Source organism: Prosopis cineraria, unplaced genomic scaffold (assembly GCF_029017545.1).
Source record: "Prosopis cineraria cultivar Desert tree isolate PC_DT_omini unplaced genomic scaffold, ASM2901754v1 PC13, whole genome shotgun sequence".
NCBI classification, from domain to species: Eukaryota; Viridiplantae; Streptophyta; class Magnoliopsida; order Fabales; family Fabaceae; genus Prosopis; species Prosopis cineraria.
Window position 1 is genome coordinate 14,602,577 of NW_026555344.1, and position 22,021 is coordinate 14,624,597.

General features: G+C 34.7%; 1 protein-coding gene across 8 annotated transcripts; it reads right to left on the minus strand.

The window, feature by feature from the left end:
* Window positions 1–6,650: 6,650 nt before the first annotated feature.
* On the minus strand, window positions 6,651–21,678 carry LOC129291090 (probable plastid-lipid-associated protein 11, chloroplastic). 8 transcript variants are annotated; one of them, XR_008588641.1, is made up of 5 exons: window positions 21,111–21,678; window positions 20,828–20,893; window positions 11,651–11,722; window positions 7,027–7,141; window positions 6,651–6,842 (listed from the first exon to the last, which is right to left on the minus strand). XR_008588641.1 is itself a non-coding variant. In XM_054928232.1 (3 exons), exons 1-3 carry the CDS (start codon window positions 21,587–21,589, stop codon window positions 7,138–7,140), a joined length of 549 nt encoding a protein of 182 aa, XP_054784207.1. In that variant the 5' UTR covers window positions 21,590–21,678; the 3' UTR covers window positions 6,651–7,137. The 8 variants fall into 8 exon arrangements, 4 of the variants coding, with proteins under 4 accessions (XP_054784207.1, XP_054784204.1, XP_054784205.1 ...); XR_008588639.1 differs by lacking the exon at window positions 11,651–11,722 and adding an exon at window positions 7,244–7,515 and having other exon boundaries at window positions 21,111–21,677; XR_008588638.1 differs by lacking the exon at window positions 11,651–11,722 and adding an exon at window positions 7,244–7,515 and having other exon boundaries at window positions 6,651–7,141; window positions 21,111–21,677.
* Window positions 21,679–22,021: the final 343 nt, after the last annotated feature.

The following is a 22,021-nucleotide window of genomic DNA, read 5'->3' on the forward strand; positions in this document are numbered from 1 at the left end:
AATTATCATATCTTAATCATGCCTCATGAATCAATTTTCATGTTACCATCTAAATCACATTAGTATCATATAAAGACTTAACATACTAATATATAATTAATCACCATGTATAATTCATAATTTATAATCAAAAGTATGCACATCATCATTATTGACCTTTAATCTCATTACTCAAATCATATCACATGAACCTATTAAAAGGTAAATTAATATTAACATTCTACATTACAAAGCAAGCTTTCATATTCAATTTTTTTTCCTCCACAAATGGCTATCACATTTAAATTCTTTACATATACCACAATTAACTTTGTCACAAACCATAGGATCTCAACAAGGCCACATATGCATTACAAACAATAATGTCAATTTTGGTGATATATATATATATATATATATTCATTTGTTTCACAAACATAAACAATTAATTAATATACAAGTGCATTAAATAGATTTTTCTTAGTTATCTCAACCTTTAGCGGTCAAAAGTTACCTTTTAAATTGATACTTTCAAAGCTTGAATGGTGTCAAATGACAATTAATCATATCACAATGTGTCACCAGTTTCCACTCACATTCCAACACTTTAGTTTTTTTTTTTAAGACCTTAGTCTTACCTTCTTAAATTCTAAAATGTAATTTTATATATTTGAACCTATTCATTAGTTTAATAACTTCCTTCACAATAGTTTCACTGAAATTTTGGCTAGAATTATCCTTCAAACAATTTTCTAATATCAAAATTTTTCTTTTTATTTCATAAATTCCACATGTAAAATTATCCAAAAATTGCAAACTTAGTCTCAAGTTTAGAATCATCATTCTATAGTCATAATAATCTATTTCTCATCTCAAATAATCATCTAAACATCAACAAATTAACTTGTATTTTTATATTTAATCAAAAATCTACCTATAGAGATCTAGGGTTTAACTCATAAGTCTCAAATTTAAATTTTATTAATAAATTAATACTCTAGAATATTTATTATATTACTGACAACTTCAACAACCACATTTATTTATCATAAATTTATCCATCTTTCAAACCTTAAATTTTCTACCATCACCAACTCATAAACTAAAGAGGATAGATAATTAAGAATTTTTTTAAAATATTTACATAATTTTAAAAAACTTAAAATTACATTTAAAATATTTTATTAAAAAACCTTACCTCTTAAATTGGCTCTCGTTGGCGGGCTCACAAACGCTGTGTTTTCTTTTTCGCTCTTCTTTGTCGTGCACGAATAGATGAGAAAGGGAAGGGAAAATGAAAAGGAATAGGGCGTGTTTTAAAAAGGGCGTGGGTCCCATGCCTTTTCCTCCTCCATGTTTATATATCTTTATATATATTAATAATACCCACTCCCTCCTTTTACGAAATGAAATATGTGGCTTCCTTCTTTTTTTTTTTTAATTATTTATACATATCCCCTTTCTTCTTTTCTTTTAATATTATTATTATTTATTTTTTCTAAAAAAATTATAATTTAAGATTTTATTCTAAATTAAATTCAATAATAATCCCCTACAAAATTATTTTTCTCTAAATATTTCTTTAAAATTATTCATTTGCCCTTGATTAACTTAATTAAACTTTGGTTAAATTTTGAAATGTTACAAGAAACAGAAGGAGAGGGACTTAACTCTGGTAGGGTTTATTCTTAGGAGCTACTGGAGGTTATGCATTTTGTAGCTTGGTTTTGGGTTTTAGGAGATGATTTGTAAAATGGGTGAGCTAATGGCTAAACCCAATCAGCTGAATGTGGCTATTGGGATGTCAATTAAGTTCCTAAACCCATGGTTAGGGTTTTTGTGTGATTATGCGATTGGGTTTGTTGATTTGAGCAAACCCTTGATAGAAAATTGATGATGTGTGAAGGTCAAATTAATGTAAAATGGGTTTAGTTAGACTCTTGGAGTCTAAAGAGTCTAATGGGCCTAATAGATATCAATGTTATCTAGTAAAATGAGTTTTAGGATTTTTGAGTGACATGGGTAATAGGAAAATTATGAATTATGATTAGAAAATTGATGACGATGGTGTTGTTGATTATAGACTAACTATCTGAAATATTTCAGCATGTGTGGAAGCTTAAGTTGAGGAGTATCTATGGGTATCCTTTGGTAGATTCAAAGGGTGGAATTAATTGAGAACCTAAATTCCTTTATATACTTGTTTAAGTATTTTCATTATTATGAAAATATGAAATGCATGTTTAAATATGAAAATGCACTTTTTTTTGTTTTATAAGATGAAAAGTGGGCATGTGATGGATTTTTTGAAATATGTGATTAAGTTGAGTAAAATATGCTATATTGAAAAGCTATGAGAAATTGATGATTGAGAAGAAAGATTTAAATTGTGCATAAATATGTATCAATGATATGAGCATGTGAATAGCTATGGAAATATTGTCAAAATAAATGAGTAGGAGTTCACTCTAGGTGGGAGAAAGTAGTGAAATAGACCATGTGGCATTGTCTACACTTGGATGGCTCCAATGTTGTATTGATGCCATGTACTCCTTCTCCAATAAGAGTTTGATGTGGTTCTGGCTTAACCATGTTTATCGCTCATGTGGAGTTACTATGGTTTCGGTAAAATATGACTCCCTATAAGATTCAAGAGCATGGGAGTCCATAATCCAAGTTTGAGAGTGGTGGCTTTTGGTTGTGCTACCCCTCAAACATTGGAGAGTTTGGGCTAGTCCGATCATACGGATTGGTCCTATGATGATTGGCAGCTCGTGAACTTAGTCATTAGAATAAGGAGATGATAAGGGAGATTATAATGATCATATATGTTTGAGTATATCATATCATAATATGTGATAATTTCTCACTTTACATGCCCTTGAATACTTTGCCTGTATATGTTTGAGTCTAGTGATTCTTGGTTCTTGAGATGATTATCTCAACCCCCTTTTAGTTTAATATTTTCATGTGAAGACTCGGTTGTGGCTTAGGAAAGAAACTAGAGGCTAACAATTAATCATTGGTGATTGTATGGCTCTAATTTATTTTGTGTAGAGGATTAGTACAATATCGCCAACTAGGGACAATTAAGAATTATAATTGTGTTTTGGATTGTAGTTTGATATTGATGCATGTCTAGTCATTTTGGTAATCAAGCTCATGAGAATATTTTAATGCAAACAATTGAGAATTGAATTGTTAGTTGACTCCCATGGTCATGTGCTTATGCTTGATTTGTTGGGTTGTGATATAATGATATTTATGATTGTGATGATTTGTATGAGTAGGTCTAGGTTCATTGAGTGTGGTTTGAGGCTTATGATTGGCTATTGCCTTGTGGTAAAGGATTTGGACACTTAGTTATGTTCAAAGTAGAAAATTGCAACTAAATGGTCTTGGGTGTCCAACTTCCCCATATAATGTGATTTTGAAATGGAATAAGGGCCAATAGCTAGAGCTAAAAATAAGTTTCACGTGAATGCTTGAACTATCTTTATTGGACATCAAACAGTGAAAAGGCACATGCTAGAAGTTCATTACGAGTACTAGATTTGTTTCCTATTTTGATTTTTGACATGTGTTTCCAGATTTGTTTCCTATTGCCAAACATTGTAATTTTGGGAAACCTTCCTTATTTTTATGCTAGTAACGCCATCCACCTCAGTTCTTCTAGAACCTAGGATTTTCATTTAGTTTTTTATAAATAGACTTTAATTGAGTTTTGGAACAAGATTAAGAAAATTCCAAATTTACACATATTTTGTGAGCTTTTCTTGTGTCTTCTAAATGCTTGAGAAGATTAGAATTATCAAAGAAGTGGTATTTCTTTGCAGGTGATTGTGGAGTCAAGGGTTAAGAACCAGGTGCCTCTTGAGTTCTAAATCCTAGACCATTAGAAAAGGGGTCAAAAGATAAGTTACTCTTAAGTCGACTATTCAAACCTATATTGTTCATTTCTTTATTTCATTTATTATCTTCTTTGCTTCATCCTTTTTTTTTCATTTCTTAGTTATCGTTTCTTCTAGTCTTCTAATTCTACTCTTTTCTTTCTATCTTACTTGTGTAGTGTTTGACAACTGTAGAATGATATGTTGAAATTTAGAAGGTCTACTTTCAAGTACAAGTAGGATTTTTACGTTAATTGGTATTAAAGCACAAGTTTTTGTGCTATTGTCAAATTTGTGTTTTCCATACTATCCTTCTTCTTCTTTTATTCTTGTGGTGTGTTACTTCATCATTTTTGTGCTTCTATTTCTTCTCCTATTGTGCTAATTTCTCCTCATGTATTTGTCTTGCATATTCCAAAAAAAAAAAGTTGCTACATTGAATTTTCATTTTTAGCCAAAAAAAAGTAGTAAAAAAGAGAGAGTGATATTCCCAAAGTAAAAAACAAAAAGAAAGAAAGAAAAAAGTTGAGAAATTTGGTAACTTGTAGCTCAAGTTTGATTTTATTGTTTGACTAATCTAGTTTCCTATTATACACAATTGCTTAAAGATAAGGTTTCTTGAGGGTCAAGGCTTATCTTTAATATTTTCTTATTTTCACTTGTTGCCTATTTTGCTTTAGTTTCCTATTCTCTTTAGTTTCTTATTTCTTTCACTTTCCTATTTTCTTGACTTTCCTTTCTTGTGTGCAGAGTTGTCCTTTTGATTACGCTAGTTTATTTACATATCACTCACCCTTTTGTTTCCTATTTTTGTCACTTTCATTTTTTTGTTTCCTAGTGTATTTCTTCCCTCTTTACTATTTCACACATTCCCCCTATTTGTTTTCTATTCTTTTTATTTTATTTTACTTGTCTTTTGATTTATTGCTTCCTTTCTTTGATGGGATGACTACTTAAAACTTTTTGAAACATTTTGGTTACATCTATTCTTGCCTTTTCTAATTCAAATTTACACTTATCGGGTTGCTATTATTTGAATTTTTCCTTTAATCTATTTGAGGTTTTTAGGACTCTTAGGGAGAATAATGTTATGTCTCACATCGGAGGGAATTGGGGAGGATCCTGCTATATAAGTTAGTGAGCTACACATCCCACTGAGCTAGCTTTTTAGGAGAGAGTAATGATCCCATGACAAAATAGTATCAAAGTTAGATTCAAGTTTGCCTAGTTTGTGGGCCCCTCTAGTGGGCCACTTGTGACGAAAGTGTGACAAATTGGTTAGGAGAGTCGTTACATCTGATATCAGAAGAACTTGGAGAGGGTCTCAACTATATTAGCGAGAGTGCTACACACTCCTGAACTAGCTTTTTTGGGAGAAAATAATGGCCCTTGACAATAAACTCTATACTAATCAGGTGTTTGTTTGTTTTTTTTTTGTTTGAAGTCTATTGTGTTTCTTGGTTTTGTAGGTTAATATGAAGAACCTAAAGCACACAAAGAAGCACAATAAGCAAAGTTAACATAAGACGCAAAGAACAACGAAGCAAACACGAGCAAGAAGTTTGAGCTAGTGACCATGAGAGGCTGAGAGCAAGGCGAGTGAGAGCAAGAATACGATGGCAATGAACGAAGCAACTGCGACAATGATGCTATAAAGGAAGAGCGACGACTACAAGGTTTGATTTTAGAATCTGAAAGAGGCAAGGACTAAGGAGGCGCAAATAAGTATGATCTCTTTAGGGTTAGGGTTAGGAATGAGATTGAAAATAACCTAATGACAATATTGTAAGTACATAAATTAAATTAAAGCATAAACTAAATAAAAATAAAAAGTATATATAGATAAAATATTAAACAGGCCAGGCGTAAAAGCTTATAAGCCATGTCTTAAACAAATATGTCTGGCTTTCATTTAACTAAACAAGCATGTAAACAAGCTTTCAGTTTGGCCCCTACTTGAGAGAGGCTAGCCTGATTTCATCCCTACTTGTTTGGCCCATAATATGGTCGTTGATTCTATGATTATGTTTGAACTTTGAGCCCCCCAATAATTTGTGTTTGGTTGAAAGTTTTTAGCAAGATTGGGAGAGAATGTCAAGGGAGTTGCTCCCCTTTCCTTATTTAGTTAGTATTTAATAAAGAAAGGAAAAGGAAGGCCCTTGTTTAGTTAAAAAATTAAAGGGAAACTCCCCTCTCCTTTTCAATTTTGAGTTTTTTGGAGAAGAAATAAAAGAGAAAATTATAATTAAATTATTTATTTATTACTTTAAAAATTCTAATCTGCTTGATATTAAAAAAGTATGCATTATCTTTTTCCCTCTTTTATAATTAAACAAATTTTATCATTTTACAAAAATTAATATATAATTTTTACTGTCTAAAAATTTAATATTTTTTCATTAGATACTCTAATAAAATATAATATTAATGTACATATTCTTAAAAAATATTACTAATATAAATTCATATTCTTAAAACAATAAAGTTACTAAAATATAATGTAACTATTTTTACTAATAAATCAAAGCAAAAATTAAAAATCAACTTAAAATTAATAAAAATAAAATTGTTAACTTATTATTGATTCACCTTCTCTATCTTCCTAAACCAAACAATAGTTTGTTAAAATCCCTCCCCCTCTCCCTCTTCTTCTTTCCATTAAAATCCCCTCACTTCTCTTGAACCAAACATACCCTTAAAATAATTTTTATTGTTATATGTATTATAGGCATACTACCCTTGATAAATTTAAGGAAAAAAAAATTGTGCTTAGAGGCGAGAAAAGGCTTAAAATATTGCTTTGTACTCATTCAATATTAGGCACAAGTACAAATAGTATAAGGGCCAAAAACCAGCCCATAAACATTGGAAGAAAACAAAAAATGTATATAAAGAGGGCTGTCTTGGCCTGCCAACCCGCATGGTTGTGGGCTGACCCAACCCATACTTTGGGAAGGCTAGCCCACTCCCAACCTGTAAAATATTAGCCCGACTCAACTCATCATTTTTCTTTTTATTTTTCCCACAACAAATAATTATTTCTATTCCTGTTCTAAAGTTATGTGCAATGTAAAAAAATGCTCCTGTATCCTATAAGATTTTCTTCATGTTCCAAAGTTCGCAAGCAATCTAATATCAAGTAATAAAATTGCGATACCTGACATGTGTGACTAGCATCTCATCCAATGAATGCTTGGTTTAGGACTCGAAATCGGGGAAGATTATCGGCAATGTAATGAGTGTGTCGGCCTTTGATTATCTTCAATGGTCAACTAGAAAGAAAAAGTTAGTAGGATTACCAGTAGAAATGAAGGCAAGAGGAAAATGAGGCTCTAATAAATTTTAATCTTTAATTGTATTGAAATGTGGCATACCACATGGTATTTATAGATGTAAGGCAGCTTATTCTAGGAAGTACGATTCGCAACTAAAGGCACAAGAAGCTTGGAATATTATACATGCTTTCCGAGGAAAATTACATATGTACGCTTCTTTTAGCAGCACTAAATACTGAATGTACGCATGCAGCGATGATAAAGATTACACTCGTTCTTTCCAAGTATAGGGTGCACGCTCAACAACTAAATAGTCTCCTCTAATATCCTTAACAACTCGGATTTCGTCGTCGAGGTACACAGTATCAAACCTGCAAAATGGAAGGTGCAAATAAAGGATGCCGAAGAAAATACTGAAATATAAAATATGTCCTTAGCTACCCTACCTATACCTTTTATATACTCATACTTGGAATTCAAGACGCCAAGATCAGAATGATATGAGAACAGAACCATTAAGGAAGATAAAATCATTTTTATACTAGAAAACATAATAAATAACGCTTTAGATGAAAATGCCAAAACTTGTTATTCAAATACCATAACAGCATTCAACTGAAGGAATTGAACCTCTAGATCGACATCCATGCCAACCAAGCATCTAGTTATTATAATAATATCAAAGAACACTTCAACACAAAAGTTTAAGTTGTTAAGTAAATGACCATGAATAGGTTTATTACAAGACAGATTTAGGCACAGGCTATTGGTGTTTGCAATGAAGTTTTCTGATAAAAAAAAAAATTTATAGCATGCGAATGTGTTTTTTTTTTTTTTTTTTAAATTAGCACCACATGATTTTGTTGCAGGAACACTTTGATTTTTTTTTCGTAGGCTTTGATTGGAGAACTTGACAGCAAATACAAGGAAAATGACACAAATTTTGTCCCTTATTATAATCTCTAACGTGTTCATAAAAGTATTTTGAGCTTTAATTGTAACTAATGTGGGTTCCATGCATTTCAAGAGCTTGAGAAATGATTTATACTATTCATGACTTAAAAATAATGCAGCTAGTTAAAATTTTTATATTACAAATATATAGATATAGATGATAATAGAGGCCTCCTTGATATTACATTTTGCATTTTTTACGCAATGGAAGGAAAGGTTTTTCCTCCAGAGTAAACAAACGGCTTGTAAGATAATTGAACAAGGCAAGGATCGAACTCCTGACCACTTGATCATAAAAGCCCTCATAAAAAAGATAATTTCAACTCAGTTTTAAGAAGTTAAGTGAAGGTTTACAAATAGCCTTATTATAATTGAAGGTATTTTGACCAGAAGAATTATATATTATTTCACTGTGCAGATATATATACACAATTACAAGGCTGACTGTACAAGAAAATAATTAAAAAAAAATCAAATCACTTATTTACCCTCATAATCTTGTCTAATCATATCCCTATTAATTAAAAAAGAATATTTTCTAATTAATTATATTTCACACTCCCCCTCAAGTTGGATTATAGATGTTAATTATATCTAACTTGCTTGCACAATTCTCAAACGTAGGCTTATGTAATCCTTTGGTCAACATATCAGCTGCTTGGAGACTTGTTGGTAAGAAGGTCAAACAAGTGATCCCATCTTCCACTTTTTCTCTAATAAAATGCCTGTCGATTTCTACATGTTTCGACCTTTCATGCTATACTGGATTTAAGGCCATGCTTATAGCTGCCTTGTTATCACAATATAATTTCAATGGTAGATCTAGCTTGACATGTATTTCCTCAAGTATTCTTTTCAACCATATGTCCTCCATTATGTCTTAAGCTAAGGCCCCTAACTCGGATTCAGTACTACTCTTGGATACAACTCTTTACTTCTGACTTTTCCATGTAACCAAGTTTCCCCACACGAATGAACACTAACTAGATCTCCTATATGGGTGATGTCCACCCTAATCTGTATCGGTATATACTTCTATGGTTCTCCATTCATGTTTCTGAAACAACAAGCCCTTTCCGGGGGTGCCCTTCAAGTATCTCGGAATCCTGTATATTGCTTCCATGTGTTTTACCTTTGGCTCACACATATACTGACTAGCTACACTTACTGCAAAGGCTATGTCAGTGTATGAGAGAGGTAGATAAGTTTCCCCACAGGTCTTTGATATCTTTCTTTATCAACTGGTTTGTCTTTTTCCTTATCTTCCTTTTCTTCAATTTTCTTGGTCTCTTCATCAGAGCTTTTTTCCTTCTTTGTGAGCTTTGGCCTCTTCTTTGGAACAACAATGGGTGTTTCAACAGGTTTACACCTTAACATGCCTGTCTCTTTTATCTCTTTTAAGAGATCAAGTATGTATTTTCACTGAGATACATGAATTTCCTTTTTTGATCTTGCAACTTCTATTCCCAAGAAGTATCTTAACTTTCCTAGGTCCTTGACCTTAAACTCTTGACTCAATGCATTCTTAATTTTTATGATTTCCTCACTGTGATCACCAGTAATAACTATATCATTAATATACACAATGAGAATACACCTCTTACCTCCTTCCAGTTTAACAAACATAGTGTGATCCAATAGTATTTTTTTATAGCTCTGACACTTCAAGACTTTTGAGAATCTATCGAACCATGCTCTTGGTGACTGCTTTAATCTATATAAGGATTTCTTCAACTTGTACACTTGATCACCTTTGCCTTGATCAAAACCAAGAGGTAGAGTCATATACACTTCCTCCTTCAAGTGTCCATTTAAGAAGGCATTCTTGGTGTCTAACTGATGCAAAGGCCATTCAAGGTTTGCCGCTATAGATATAACACTCTAATGGTGTTTTGCTTGACCATTGGTGAAAGATTTCTTGATAGTCAATGCCATATATCTGTGTGAACCCCCTAGCTACCAACCGAGCCTTCAACATTTAAGGTTCCCATTGACTTTGAATTTTGGGGTGAACTCCTACTTGCAGCTTACAAGTTTCTTGTTCCTTGGTTTATTCACAATTTCCCAAGTCCCATTTTTGTCTAATGCTTTCATTTCTTCCAAGACTGCTTCTCTCCATCTTGGTGATTCCAAAGCCTCATGAATATTATTTGGAATCCTAACATCATCTAGGTTTGCGATGAAACCTTGATACTTGGGAGATATAACTTTATAGGACACATATTTTTGAATTGGATGCTGTGTACAAGATCGGGGTTTCTTCCTGAGGGCAATTGGCAAATTCAAATCACTATCCAATTCTTTCTTGGCATCATTATTGACATTCACATCCTCTATGATGTTCTTATTTCCTTCTACAAGATCTCTTATCAGTTCTGAATCAAGGATTGCCTCGGGTGTGGGAGGTTTAGTACCTTGTTTCTTCTTCCGTTTATAGGTTATGATCTCTTTTTTTGTGGTACTTGTGTCCTTGTTGTCCTCTGTACCTGCATTTTCTTTTGCTTTGGGAATAAAAGAGACAGACATTGGCTCAAGAGAGTTGAGATCAATAGATGGAATAGGGGAATACTCAAAGAATGACTGAAATTCATGCCAGGTTCCCCTTTCAATTGAGGGAGGAGGATAAAAGGAGTCATGTTTAGAAAAAGTGACATCATGACTAATGAATAGACGTCGGGAAGAGGGGTCAAAACATTTGTAGCCTTTTTGAAAAGAAGAATAACCAATGAACACACACTTGATGGCCCTAGGTTCAAGCTTGGAAGTGGGGTTAAGATGTACAAAAGTTGAGCACCCAAATATTTTCAAAGGGAGATTATTTTCAAGATGGTGAAAAGAATGTATTTCACGTAGGCGATCAAGAAGTGTGATATAGGATAAGACTTTACTTGGCATTCAATTGATGAGGTAAGCAGCAGTAAGAATGGCGTCACTCCAAAAGAATTTTGGCATATGAGTGGTAAACAATAAGGGCACGGGCAACCTTCAATAGGTGTTTATTTTTGCGTTCGGCAATACCATTTTGTTGAGGGATATTTGTACAAGAGGTTTTATGGACGATGCCCTTCGTTTTCAAAAAATCACTTATAGTTTTATTCAGGTATTCAGTACCATTATCAGTTTGGAGGATTTGAATGGAGGTGTGAAATTGGTTAAGAATCATGGTGTAAAATTCCAAAAATATGAATGTGACATTAGATTTCTCCTTTATTAAGTATACCCAGCACACATGAGTATGACCTATGAATGTAACAAACCATTTGGCTTGAGTCCGGTTTAGAACACGAGAAGGACCCCACATATCACTATGTGAGTGATAGAAAAAGATTTAGAAGGTTTTTATTTAGAGCACAGAAGTGAAGAACGATGGTGTTTAGCCAATTCACAAGCATCACAATGAAAAGTAAAAATTTTATTGAATGAAAAATGAGGAAACAAACAACTCAAGTACTGGACATTGGGATGACCCATTCTTTTATGCCATAACAAAAGATCATTATTCTCAGAGATAGACATAAGATTACATCGAATGCGAGACCAGAGACTACTCACGGTTGATTCATTAAGGTAGTATAGCCCATCACACTCCTCAGCACTGCCAATCATCTTCCCCGATATGAGATCCTAAAAGATACAATGAGTAGAGAAAAAATGAGCACTACAACGAGCTTGTTTAGTCAACTTGCTTATGGATAACCAATTACAAGCTAAGTATAGAACATGAAGAACTGAATCCAGTTGCAAAAATTCAGAAATAGTAATGCTTCCCTTTCCAACAATAGAGGAAGATGTTCCATTAGCAATATCAATTTTCTCACGTCCACCACTACATGGAAAATATGATGTGAATAATGTGGAGTTTTCCATCATGTGATCTGAGGACCCGGAGACAACAATCCGCTGGGATTTATGGAAGGAGGCATTTAATGCATAATGATTATTACCTTGCTTAGCCACAGAAACAGTGTGTGGGTTTTGAGATGGTTGCTCAGGTCGTTGTAGAGTATTTAACACCTCCAGGAGCTTAATTAATTGGCCTTTATCCATTTGAGGGATAGCAATAGATTTGTCTGGGGCATTTTCAGAAGTAACTTGATATCCACGTGCCTTACCCTTGCATGGTTTCCAGTCAGCAAGTTTCCCGTGAAGATCCCAACACTTGTCCTTTGTGTGACCAGTCTTTTTACAATGATCACATGAGATTTTCCCTTTTGTCTCTTTTGTACCTTGATCAGAGTTCCTACTTACCAAGGCAGAAGGTTCAAAAGAGGAAGATACAAGAATAGGGTCAGTAAGAATCACCTTTCAGCAAGAAGTCTCTCTACGGACTTCTCCAAATGCATCTCGTGCTGAGGGTAATGGTAAGCGAGCTAGGATTCTGCTTCGAACATTATCAAATGAGTGATGAAGACCAGCCAAGAATTGAAACACCTGCTCATCCTCAACTCAATTTTTGTACCTTGCTGCATCACGGGCACAAGACCATTCCTCTTCTGTGTTGAGGTCGATCTCCTGCCATGTTGCAACTAGTTCTAACCAATATTCAATCAAATCATGTTCAGCTTGTTTAATCTAGTAGCTTCGAGTTTTCAGCTCATATGTTCGAGTACTGTGTTCACCATCCGACTATGATTCTCGAACAACTTCCCAAATGTCTCTCGCAATAGGCAGAAACATGAAAGAGTGTCAAACTTATGGAGTCATAACTGTGACCAACCATGAAGCAACTAGTGAGTTCTCAGTCTCCTACTTCAATAGGGCTGTTGCGTCTAACTCGTCTAGTACCTTAGAAGTACCGGTGATGAAGCCCAATTTGCCATGACCACCGATAGCAAGCCACGTAGCTTGACCCCACTCACAATAATTATGTTTGTTGAATTTATCGTACACTAGGAGAACAGAGGACCCTTGGCAGAACTCAACCTGAGGGGAGTTTTGCCATCGGTGTACGATAGAGAGTTCTCGGCGCTCGAGACCATAGACGAAGGTCTCGAGCTGCTTGACTATGACTCCTCTGCTGGTTGCACGCTGTCGTCTGCATTTTTTGGGTCAGAACCGTCGATCAGCTATGACACCATGAAGGTATTTTGACCAAAAGAATTATATATTATTTCACTGTGCATATATATATACACGATTACAAGGCTGACTGTACAAATAAATAATTAGAAAAAATCAAATCACTTATTTACCCTCATAATCTTGTCTAATCAAATCCCTATAAATCAGAATCATATCCCTATTAATTAGAAAAGAATATTTCCTAATTAATTATATTTCACAATAATCTCTTTCACTAAAAAAACATCTTTAGTGAAAACCATTACATTTGGCAAACTACAAGATGCTGGGAACAAGAGGACTCAAGACATCAATCTAGTTCAGAAAGTTTTTAATGTAGAACTTAGCAACACTCAAGAGATGCTGGGAACAATAATGAAAAATATATCACTTTAAAGATAAATTGGCCTCGAGCACTACAGTTATCATAATCTCTTTAACCTATTACTACTTTTTGGACCAAAAATATCTCTGGAACTGTGGTTCATTATTCAGGAAAAAAAAAATTAAAACAGTTTGTACTACTTTCTTCCACAACCCTTCTTTCCGGAAGCCTTACATTGAAAAGGCACGCATATGGGTGTATCCATCTCTCTTTATGATTTTTAATACCCTTTTACCGAAAATAAACTATAAAATTTGCCCTTATTTGCTTAATATTTCATGAAAACTAAAAATGTTACACCCTAACTTTTCCTCCAATATCTCGGTCCACCTAATATTTAGCAAACCAGGCTAATGCAAGTGTATAACCAGTTAAGAAGCCCCAAATGGAAAAATATTAAGCAATGATATGATAATGGAATTGAATAATTGCAGTCAAAGCAGTTCTGGCCCCTAATGATAAAGTTCAAGGAGATAAATTCTTTTCCACAACCACATTTAATAAAACAATTGTAGATGATGTACAGGAAGACCATTATAAGCACAAAATATCTTAGTATCAATAAGAGAGATACCTCTTTCTCCATCTCCACCTGAGATACCTCAATAAATTTAAATTTTCTTCTTCTTTCTATGACAAATGTAAACGCAAGAACTCTCTAAGCATCCTTCTCAAACTAAACTTTTTTAATCTGCATTTCCAATTCTAGATATAACCTTTTTTGTGGCCAAACCTCTGTTGAAAGGAGAACATGATAAAGGTTCTCCCAACTCACTTTGAAAACTTTAACGTTACATCTTCAAGAGAAAATAATCAAAACTTGTGTCAATTGCATGATTTAATTTTCCTTCCACAGAAACTTTTTTTTTTGTTGGGTTATGAAATCTAACAATCAATAGCAAATATAATAATCAAATAAAATAAAAAGATAATAGCATTTTGATTCTTCCATAAAATGCATATTATTCAACAATAGTGGAACTTCAACATTCAAATATATCCAAATGCATGATTATTCATCGAGTCTAGCTGTTTTCTGTTTTCAACATGTTTTTATATTGATCAAACTCAACCAGACATGGTATCAGTTTCTGCTTCTTTTATCTAACTGGATAGTCTAGTTCAAACCTCTTAGAACTATTGTGTACATTCTTTCAATTACAAAAAGCTTGGACAAATGTGATCCACTGTGCCATCACCACGATGTTCAGCAGAATCAGGAAGTAAAGGGCCTGGCACATTAAGATTCCCACTTTAAGGTGAGCTAGGCATGAGGAATAGACAATGAGGGTCTTAATAACCGCGAGAGAGAGAGAGAGAGAGTGTGTTATTCCTAATCCTAGTATGGAGAAGGAGTAGAAAAGCATGTCAGAAGGAAAAGTAGGTTGTAGTTTCACAAAGAAAGTAACAGAGGCAAAAGTTGGTGAGCACCCATTAGTGGGTTTAGATAGTGAAAAGTTTACATTCAAGGCCCTTGAGCAACAATAAGAGACCAAGTACTATAATGAGCAGAAGGCTAAGTGAAGCCCCAGAAGAGCGGGTGGGGAAGGTGTGTCCTTGAGTAGTAAAATGAGTGGTTTAAAAAGAAGTCCAGTTTATAGGCCCAAGACCCTTTCTCCAGCTTTTGAAAAGAAACAACATTCAAGGTTGCACAAGGTAGAGGTTGGGTCTACACTAAAGACAGGCCCATTAGATTTCGACCTCTACTAGTCATGAAAGATTGCTATTGGCAAATATTCTAGAGCACTCTAAGGGTAATGAGACCAATATTACTCTTCAGTCTAAATCACCCACTTACTATCACAATGAAAGCCTTTGCAACCTCAAAAACCACCAGATTCATCTGATCTGCCAATGATGCTTTGATGGAAGAGATGGGGACCAACAAAAGGAACGGTCTTTGGTCTGATGATGCTAGTGAACTGATGCCGAGGCAATGGACAGTGATGCTAGGAGGAGCTAATCCCTTGGGTTTCTAGATTCTAGTTCCCACCATTTTTGTTTGTTTGTTATGAATATAATAACATGGAATTAGAGAGGCTCAACCTCAAAAGCCTTCCCCATAAGGGTTAAAGATTTGTGGAAGGATTAGAGAGTTAATATTCTTGTCCTTGTTGAAACTAGAGTTAGCAATGCTAAGATTGATACTATTTCTTGCAATTTGGGTTTTAGTAATGGACTTAGAGTGGAGGTACGGGCTATGCTAGTGGTATTTGGTTCTTCTAGAATCAATCTGAGGTAAAGGTCAAGTATAGCCACTCTTCTCCCCAATCCTTACACTGCCATGTTACTCTCTTGAAAGATAACAAAATTGGGAGTTTGATCAATGAGACATCTATGAGGAACTTTGGAAATTGCATTCATAGGGCACAATAGTTAGAGATTGAAGCCATTGGAGAAAGATTTACTTGGGAAAAGAATATGGTTAAGGAAAAGCTTCAATGGACATTTTTCAAATATTGAGGGGCAGATTAAGTCCCATGATATGAGATTGTATCACTAGAGTAAATTTGGGTTTGATCATTGCCTTTTGTTGCTGATTAATAAGGGTGAGAATCATCAAAAGCATTGCAAACTTCTCTCCAGATGCCAAGTAGCTTGGATGTTAGAAGAAGATTTCAAAGATATTGTTAGTAAAGCATGGAAGAGATATAATTTGAAGGAGAAAACAAAATCCCTAGAAAGGTTAGCTTCAGATTGGAAGAAGAATAAGGTGGGAAATATCATTGGCCAGAAGAAGCTCTTTAGAAGAATTGACAGGATTGAAAAAACTCAAAATAGGAAAGAGAGTCAATGCCTATTGCAGTTAGAAAAGGAGCTTCGGAAGGAGTATAATAAAATTATTGCACAAGAGGAACTTTTTTAGTACTGGAAATCGAGATGTAATTGACTAAAGTGTGGAGATAAATATAGTAAATATATTCACGCCTCTACTATGGAAAGAAGAAAGAAAAAAAAATTCAAGAATTCAAAGGAAGTGATGACAACTGGATTAAAGATCAAACGGTATTGAAGAAAATGGCTAAAGAATACTACCAAGAGCTGTTTAAAAGTGAAATTAACCATGACATCTCTCTAAGCACAATAAATAAATTCCCAACTCTAAATCAAATTGATTTAAGCTTTCTGCACAAGGAAGTTACTGGTGAGGAGATTAGAAGAGCAACTTTTGAACCTGGGGCTTTTAAAGCTCTTGGCCTTGATGGGATCCAGGCTTTATTTTATCAAGAATATTGGGACATTGTTGGGAATTTGACCTGACAGCTTGCTAAGGAATTCTTTGAAAATGTGGACAAAATTGGGGAGGTTAACCAGACCCACTAGGTTTTGATTCCCAGGATTGAAAAACTGGAAAGCATGAAGGACTTTAGAATATCATCTCTACGTAACGTTAGCCACAAAGTGTTGTCCAAATTGATTGCTAGTAGATTGCAGAGTGTTATGGATATGCTTGCGGGTAAACATCAGTGTAGCTTCATATTAGGAAGACAAGGCAATGATACCATAATTGTTACTAAGGATGTCATCCACTCTATGAAGAGTAAGAAAGGAAAAAATAAAAAAGAGGGTTCATAGCCGTCAAGGTGGACTTAGACAAGGCCTATGACAGATTGGAGTGGAGTTGCATTGAGAAGGTCCCAAAAGAAATCAGACTGAATGATCATTATATAAACTTATTGGCTCCAGCATCAATAACTCAAGTTTAAGGATTCTCTAGCATGGTGAAGTGACTGAAGATGTTCTACCACATAAGGGTTTACTTTAGGGGGACCCCATCTCTCCTTATATCTTCATGCTATGTATGGAAAAACTTAGTCAACTCATTGAAGATAAGATTGAAAGTAGGAATGAAACCAATCCATCTTGTGAAGGACGGACCAAATATTTCTCATTTATTCTTTGTAGACGATCTCGAGATTAGTGAAGCAAGTTTTTGCCAGATTCAAGCAATGGAAGGATGTATACAACAGTTCAGCTCTGCTTCTATAAATGTTCGTGTCAATAGAGCTTTAGAGCCAAGTAGAGAGATGGGTGTTGGTCTAACTGTTGACTTACATAACAACAACAACAACAAGCCTTTATCCCACTAGGTGGGGTCAGCTACATGGATTACAAGACGCCATTGTACTCTATCATTTATCAAGCTTTTAGGAATATTATTAATTAACAGATTGCGTTCAATAACTTCCAAAAGTGTTCTCTTTGGCCTTCCTTTACCTCTCTTAATTGGACTCAAAGTTATATGTTCCACTCTTCTCACTGGTGCCTCCCTTGGTCTTCTTTGTACATGCCCAAACCATCTCAACCGATTTTCTACCATTTTTTCCTTAATAGGTGCCACCCTCACTTTTTCGCGTACGTGCTCATTTTGAATTTTATCTTTACGTGTATGTCCGCACATCCATCATAACATTCTCATCTCTGCTACTCCAACTTTATGCTCTTGTTGTCTCGTTAGAGCCCAACATTCACTACTATATAACATTGCCGGTCTGATAGCAGTGCGATAAAACTTTCCTTTAAGTTTATTAGACACCTTACGGTCGCAAATAACTCCTTCAGCTTTTCTCCAATTAAACCACCCAGCTTGAATTCTATGTGAAATATCTCCACTGATTTCGCCATCATTTTGAATAATGGCTCCCAAATATCTAAACTTTTCCACTTGAGGTATAATTTGATCTCCCAATTTCACTTCCAAATTATTGTCGAATAGTCCTTTACCAAATTTACAATATAAATATTCCGTCTTACTTCTACTCAGACGAAAACCTTTCGATTCCAATGTCCTCCTCCATAACTCAAGTTTGCAATTAACCTCTTCTCTTGTATCTGCTATAAGAACTATATCATCCGCGAAGAGCATACATTTCGGAATTTCCCCTTGAATATGTTCCATCAAAACATTTAAGATCAAGTTGAACAAATAAGGACTCAGAGATGATCCCTAATGTAGTCCAATCTTTATGTTGACTTACATAAATGTATAGGTATACCACTCACCCATAAAAGAACCTCATGCAGCCTGTTTGCACCTCTGCTTGATAAAACAAAAAGAAGAATTGCTGGGTGGAAGGGTAAATTTCTCAGTCTTGCAGGGTGATCTACTCTCATTAAATCTGTAATTCCGCTGTTGCCTGGCAATTATATGCAGATTATGTCCTTACCTATGAGACTTCTTAAGGAGATTGAGAAAAGTAGTAGATCCTTCATATGGGGTGATTGCAATGAGCAGAAAAAAATCCATTTAGTGTCTTGGAAGAAGATTACAAGAGGTAAATTAGAAGAGGGGCTGGGAATAAAAGACTTGAAGCTGCAAAACAAGGCTTTCATTGTGAAATTGTGTTGGAATCTAATCAAGAAGCCAGATGCCTTACGGGTTCAAGTACTTAGATCTAAGTACAAGTGTGGGCAAGAAGAAACACTGATGGTGAAGAAGAAAACCAATGCCTCTTTAACATGGCGAAGCATTGTTAACATGTGGAGTAGAATCAAAGAGGGGATTGGTAGAAGAATATGTACAGGTGAACAAACCTTTTTCTGGAAAGATGAGTGGAAAAGATTAAAAATGCCTCTGCTGGATGTTAATAGCGAGTTTATCCTTATCTGTAATATTGAAGAGAAAGCATCTGAATATATCCGACAAGATGATCGATGGGATACTTAGAAACCAAGGTTTGGTTTGATCCTGAAACTGTTGACAATATATCTCACACTCATATCAACCTTGAGTGGAGAGAAACAGATGGGATTATTTGGATTCCATCCCCAGATGGAAACTTAAATATTAAATCTGCATACTCTTTTTTATCTGCAGGTACACAAGGAATGGGAGACAAACTATGGAATAGCATATGGAGAGAGAATATACCCAAGAAGATGAAATCCTTCTTGTGCCTGATCTCACGCGACAAAGTGCACACAACAGAGCTGATGGAGAAATGGGGTATTCTTGAGGACAGCAATTGTCAACTCGGATGCAACACAGAAGATGATTTAATGCATTAATTATGAGAGTGCAAGCATGCAAAGGATAGACGGATCAATCTTGTTTCTCCTTAATTTTGAGACAGCTTTCGTAATCTTAATGGTAATGAATGGGTTAGATGGAATCTTTGAAAGGAAATAGGTTGAAATTTTACAAGGAGTATTTCTTGGAGAGTTCTTTTTTCATACACTTGTTTGGATATTTGGGTTAATAGATGCACAAAAATATTTGGGGTTGAAGAGGAGAGTCGTATAGCTAATGCTTTTTCAATCGTATTTCAAATCTTTACAGGACCTCAACCTTCAACGTACCTTCAACATACAGGACAGGGGCAGAGCAGAAGAACATATACAGGTCAGCAGAGTAGATCTCATAATTACATTACCCTCAAGACGGGCAGCTCTGTTAATGAGTTGTGGACAGTGCTTGCAGAAGAATTATGAAAGATCAGGAGAAGGAATGGATCTTGGGCTTCTGTTGACAACTGCTACCGCCAACAATTACAGAGATAGAGAGTATTATCCAAGGTCCGGTTCATTGTTCGGAGTTGGGAAAGAGGTTTTAAGCAGGTTAAGGTTATCACAGATTATGCTTTTGCTATTAGTTTGATCTTAAGGGAAAATACTCATAATTATCCCTATCAAGATCTGATACATCAAGCTAGACTCCTTAAAAAGGATTGGGAAGTTCAGTTGCTTTTTGTTTATAGAGATTTCAACAGTAGTGCTGATAGGCTAGCTAAATATGCTCATTGTATGTCTGATTACAGCAGCATCTTTACTCATCCTCCATCTTGGTTTCTGGAAATGGAGGACGATAAAAGAAGGCCTTTTGTAAGGATGAGTTTGTAAATCCTTCTGAATTAATGAATCACTTTTATCCAATATATATATATATATATATATATCATGCTCAGCCACGATTCCTAAACAATTCATCTTCACGTTATATCACAAAATCTAAGAGTAAACTAATAAACATATTTTAAATCCAACCTTTGTCTTAACATTTTCATCCCAAAAACCGCATTAGAGACCAAAAAAAAAAAAACAAAAAACGTTTGTTCCTCATTATTCTCTCACAGAAAGGGGACAAAACAATGATTTGAGCTCCTAAATTTCAACCAACCTATTTACTGCTATTTTTCCCAACAAAATACAGCCCCCTAGTTAAATGAATAAAAAACTTGAACAAGAAAAACGAAAAAGAAAAAAACAAATTCATTTAGTTCGCTTGTAATGTTAAAACATGAACCAAATTCACTTCAGCTATCATACAAAGTCGAAGTACTCACCAGCCCTTTCCAAATGGCGGCAACGGAATTTCCCAGTTCTTCCCACGTAAGACTGCGCTTGTAAATCTTTTTTTTTTTTTTTGGGGGGGGGACCCCAACATCAGTGCGAACCAAAAGGGAAAAAAAATTGAAATAAAATAACATAAAAGAGAAAGGAAGGTGATAAATTCAAAGTTGGACTCTGATTTATAATCCCAATACTGTTTTCAGTGCAAATTAATATAACCAAATAACAGATTTCAAGTTAAAGCTAAACACAACAACAGAAATACTCGTCATGCACCTGAAATTCACTCTCTGTGGCGACGCAATCTCGATATTGGATCGAACAAAGAAAACCCCATTGGGAGGAAATGTGATCACATTGTTCAAAGATCTATTCTGAACATCGATCACCTGCAAAACATCACCGGCTTGGGTGCCAAACAAGTAAGCCTTCTCAATTATGAAGAGCTGCTCTTTCTCCGTGGTCCAAAGCAACCTCCACGTGGCCGAGAGGGAATCACCAGTGGTGACTGAACCAGCAGCCAAGGTAGCCATTGCATCTATCGCTTCAACGATTTGAGATCGTTTTTCTGAATTATTCTGGGTCTTAAGGCCACGGTCCTGGTCTGCAATGAGGCTCAGAAGATTCCCTTTGGCACATTGTGCTTGGATTGTGACAGAGGAAGAACATGTGGATTTTGCAGGATGAGAATAGATAGATCTAGGGTTTTGAAATTTGAATGGCTTGAGAAGCAGGAGGGTTGTAGTTGCAGCCATGGCCGATTATGTATGGTCCGGAGTTCTCTGTTCCATTTCGTGGCTGAAGCCTGAAGCATTGGTTTCTTTTGTTCTCTAGCACAGGGGGAACTGGGAACATTTGGCGGTGGAAAAATGGGGAACAATATTCCGTTGAGCACGTGCCATGCACGTGTTTATAGAAAAGAAAAGGGAAGGTAATAATAAAGTATCATAATAAAAATTTTGTTATAGTTAAGTGTCCATTAAAATTTTTTAAAAAATAAATTTTAAATATCAATTTATATATTTATAAATTTAAAATTTATAATTATAAATAATATATTTAAATTTTAAATATAACTCTCAGCTTATAATTGAAATTTTAGTTTTAAATATTTTAATTAATATTTAAAGCTTATTTTTAGAAAAAAAATTGAAATTTAATTGTCATAAATTTATTATTTTCAGATT

Excerpts from the sequence above, each read along its gene's own strand:
- LOC129291090 (XM_054928229.1), bottom strand. The coding sequence starts at position 21,589 with ATGGCTGCAACTACAACCCTCCTGCTTCTCAAGCCATTCAAATTTCAA. Across the intron at positions 20,894-21,110 it reads CCACAGAGAGTGAATTTCAG|ATTTACAAGCGCAGTCTTAC; the intron begins GTGCATGACGAG and ends AAAAAAAAAAAG. Across the intron at positions 7,516-20,827 it reads CCGCCATTTGGAAAGGGCTG|GTTTGATACTGTGTACCTCG; the intron begins GTGAGTACTTCG and ends TCCATTTTGCAG.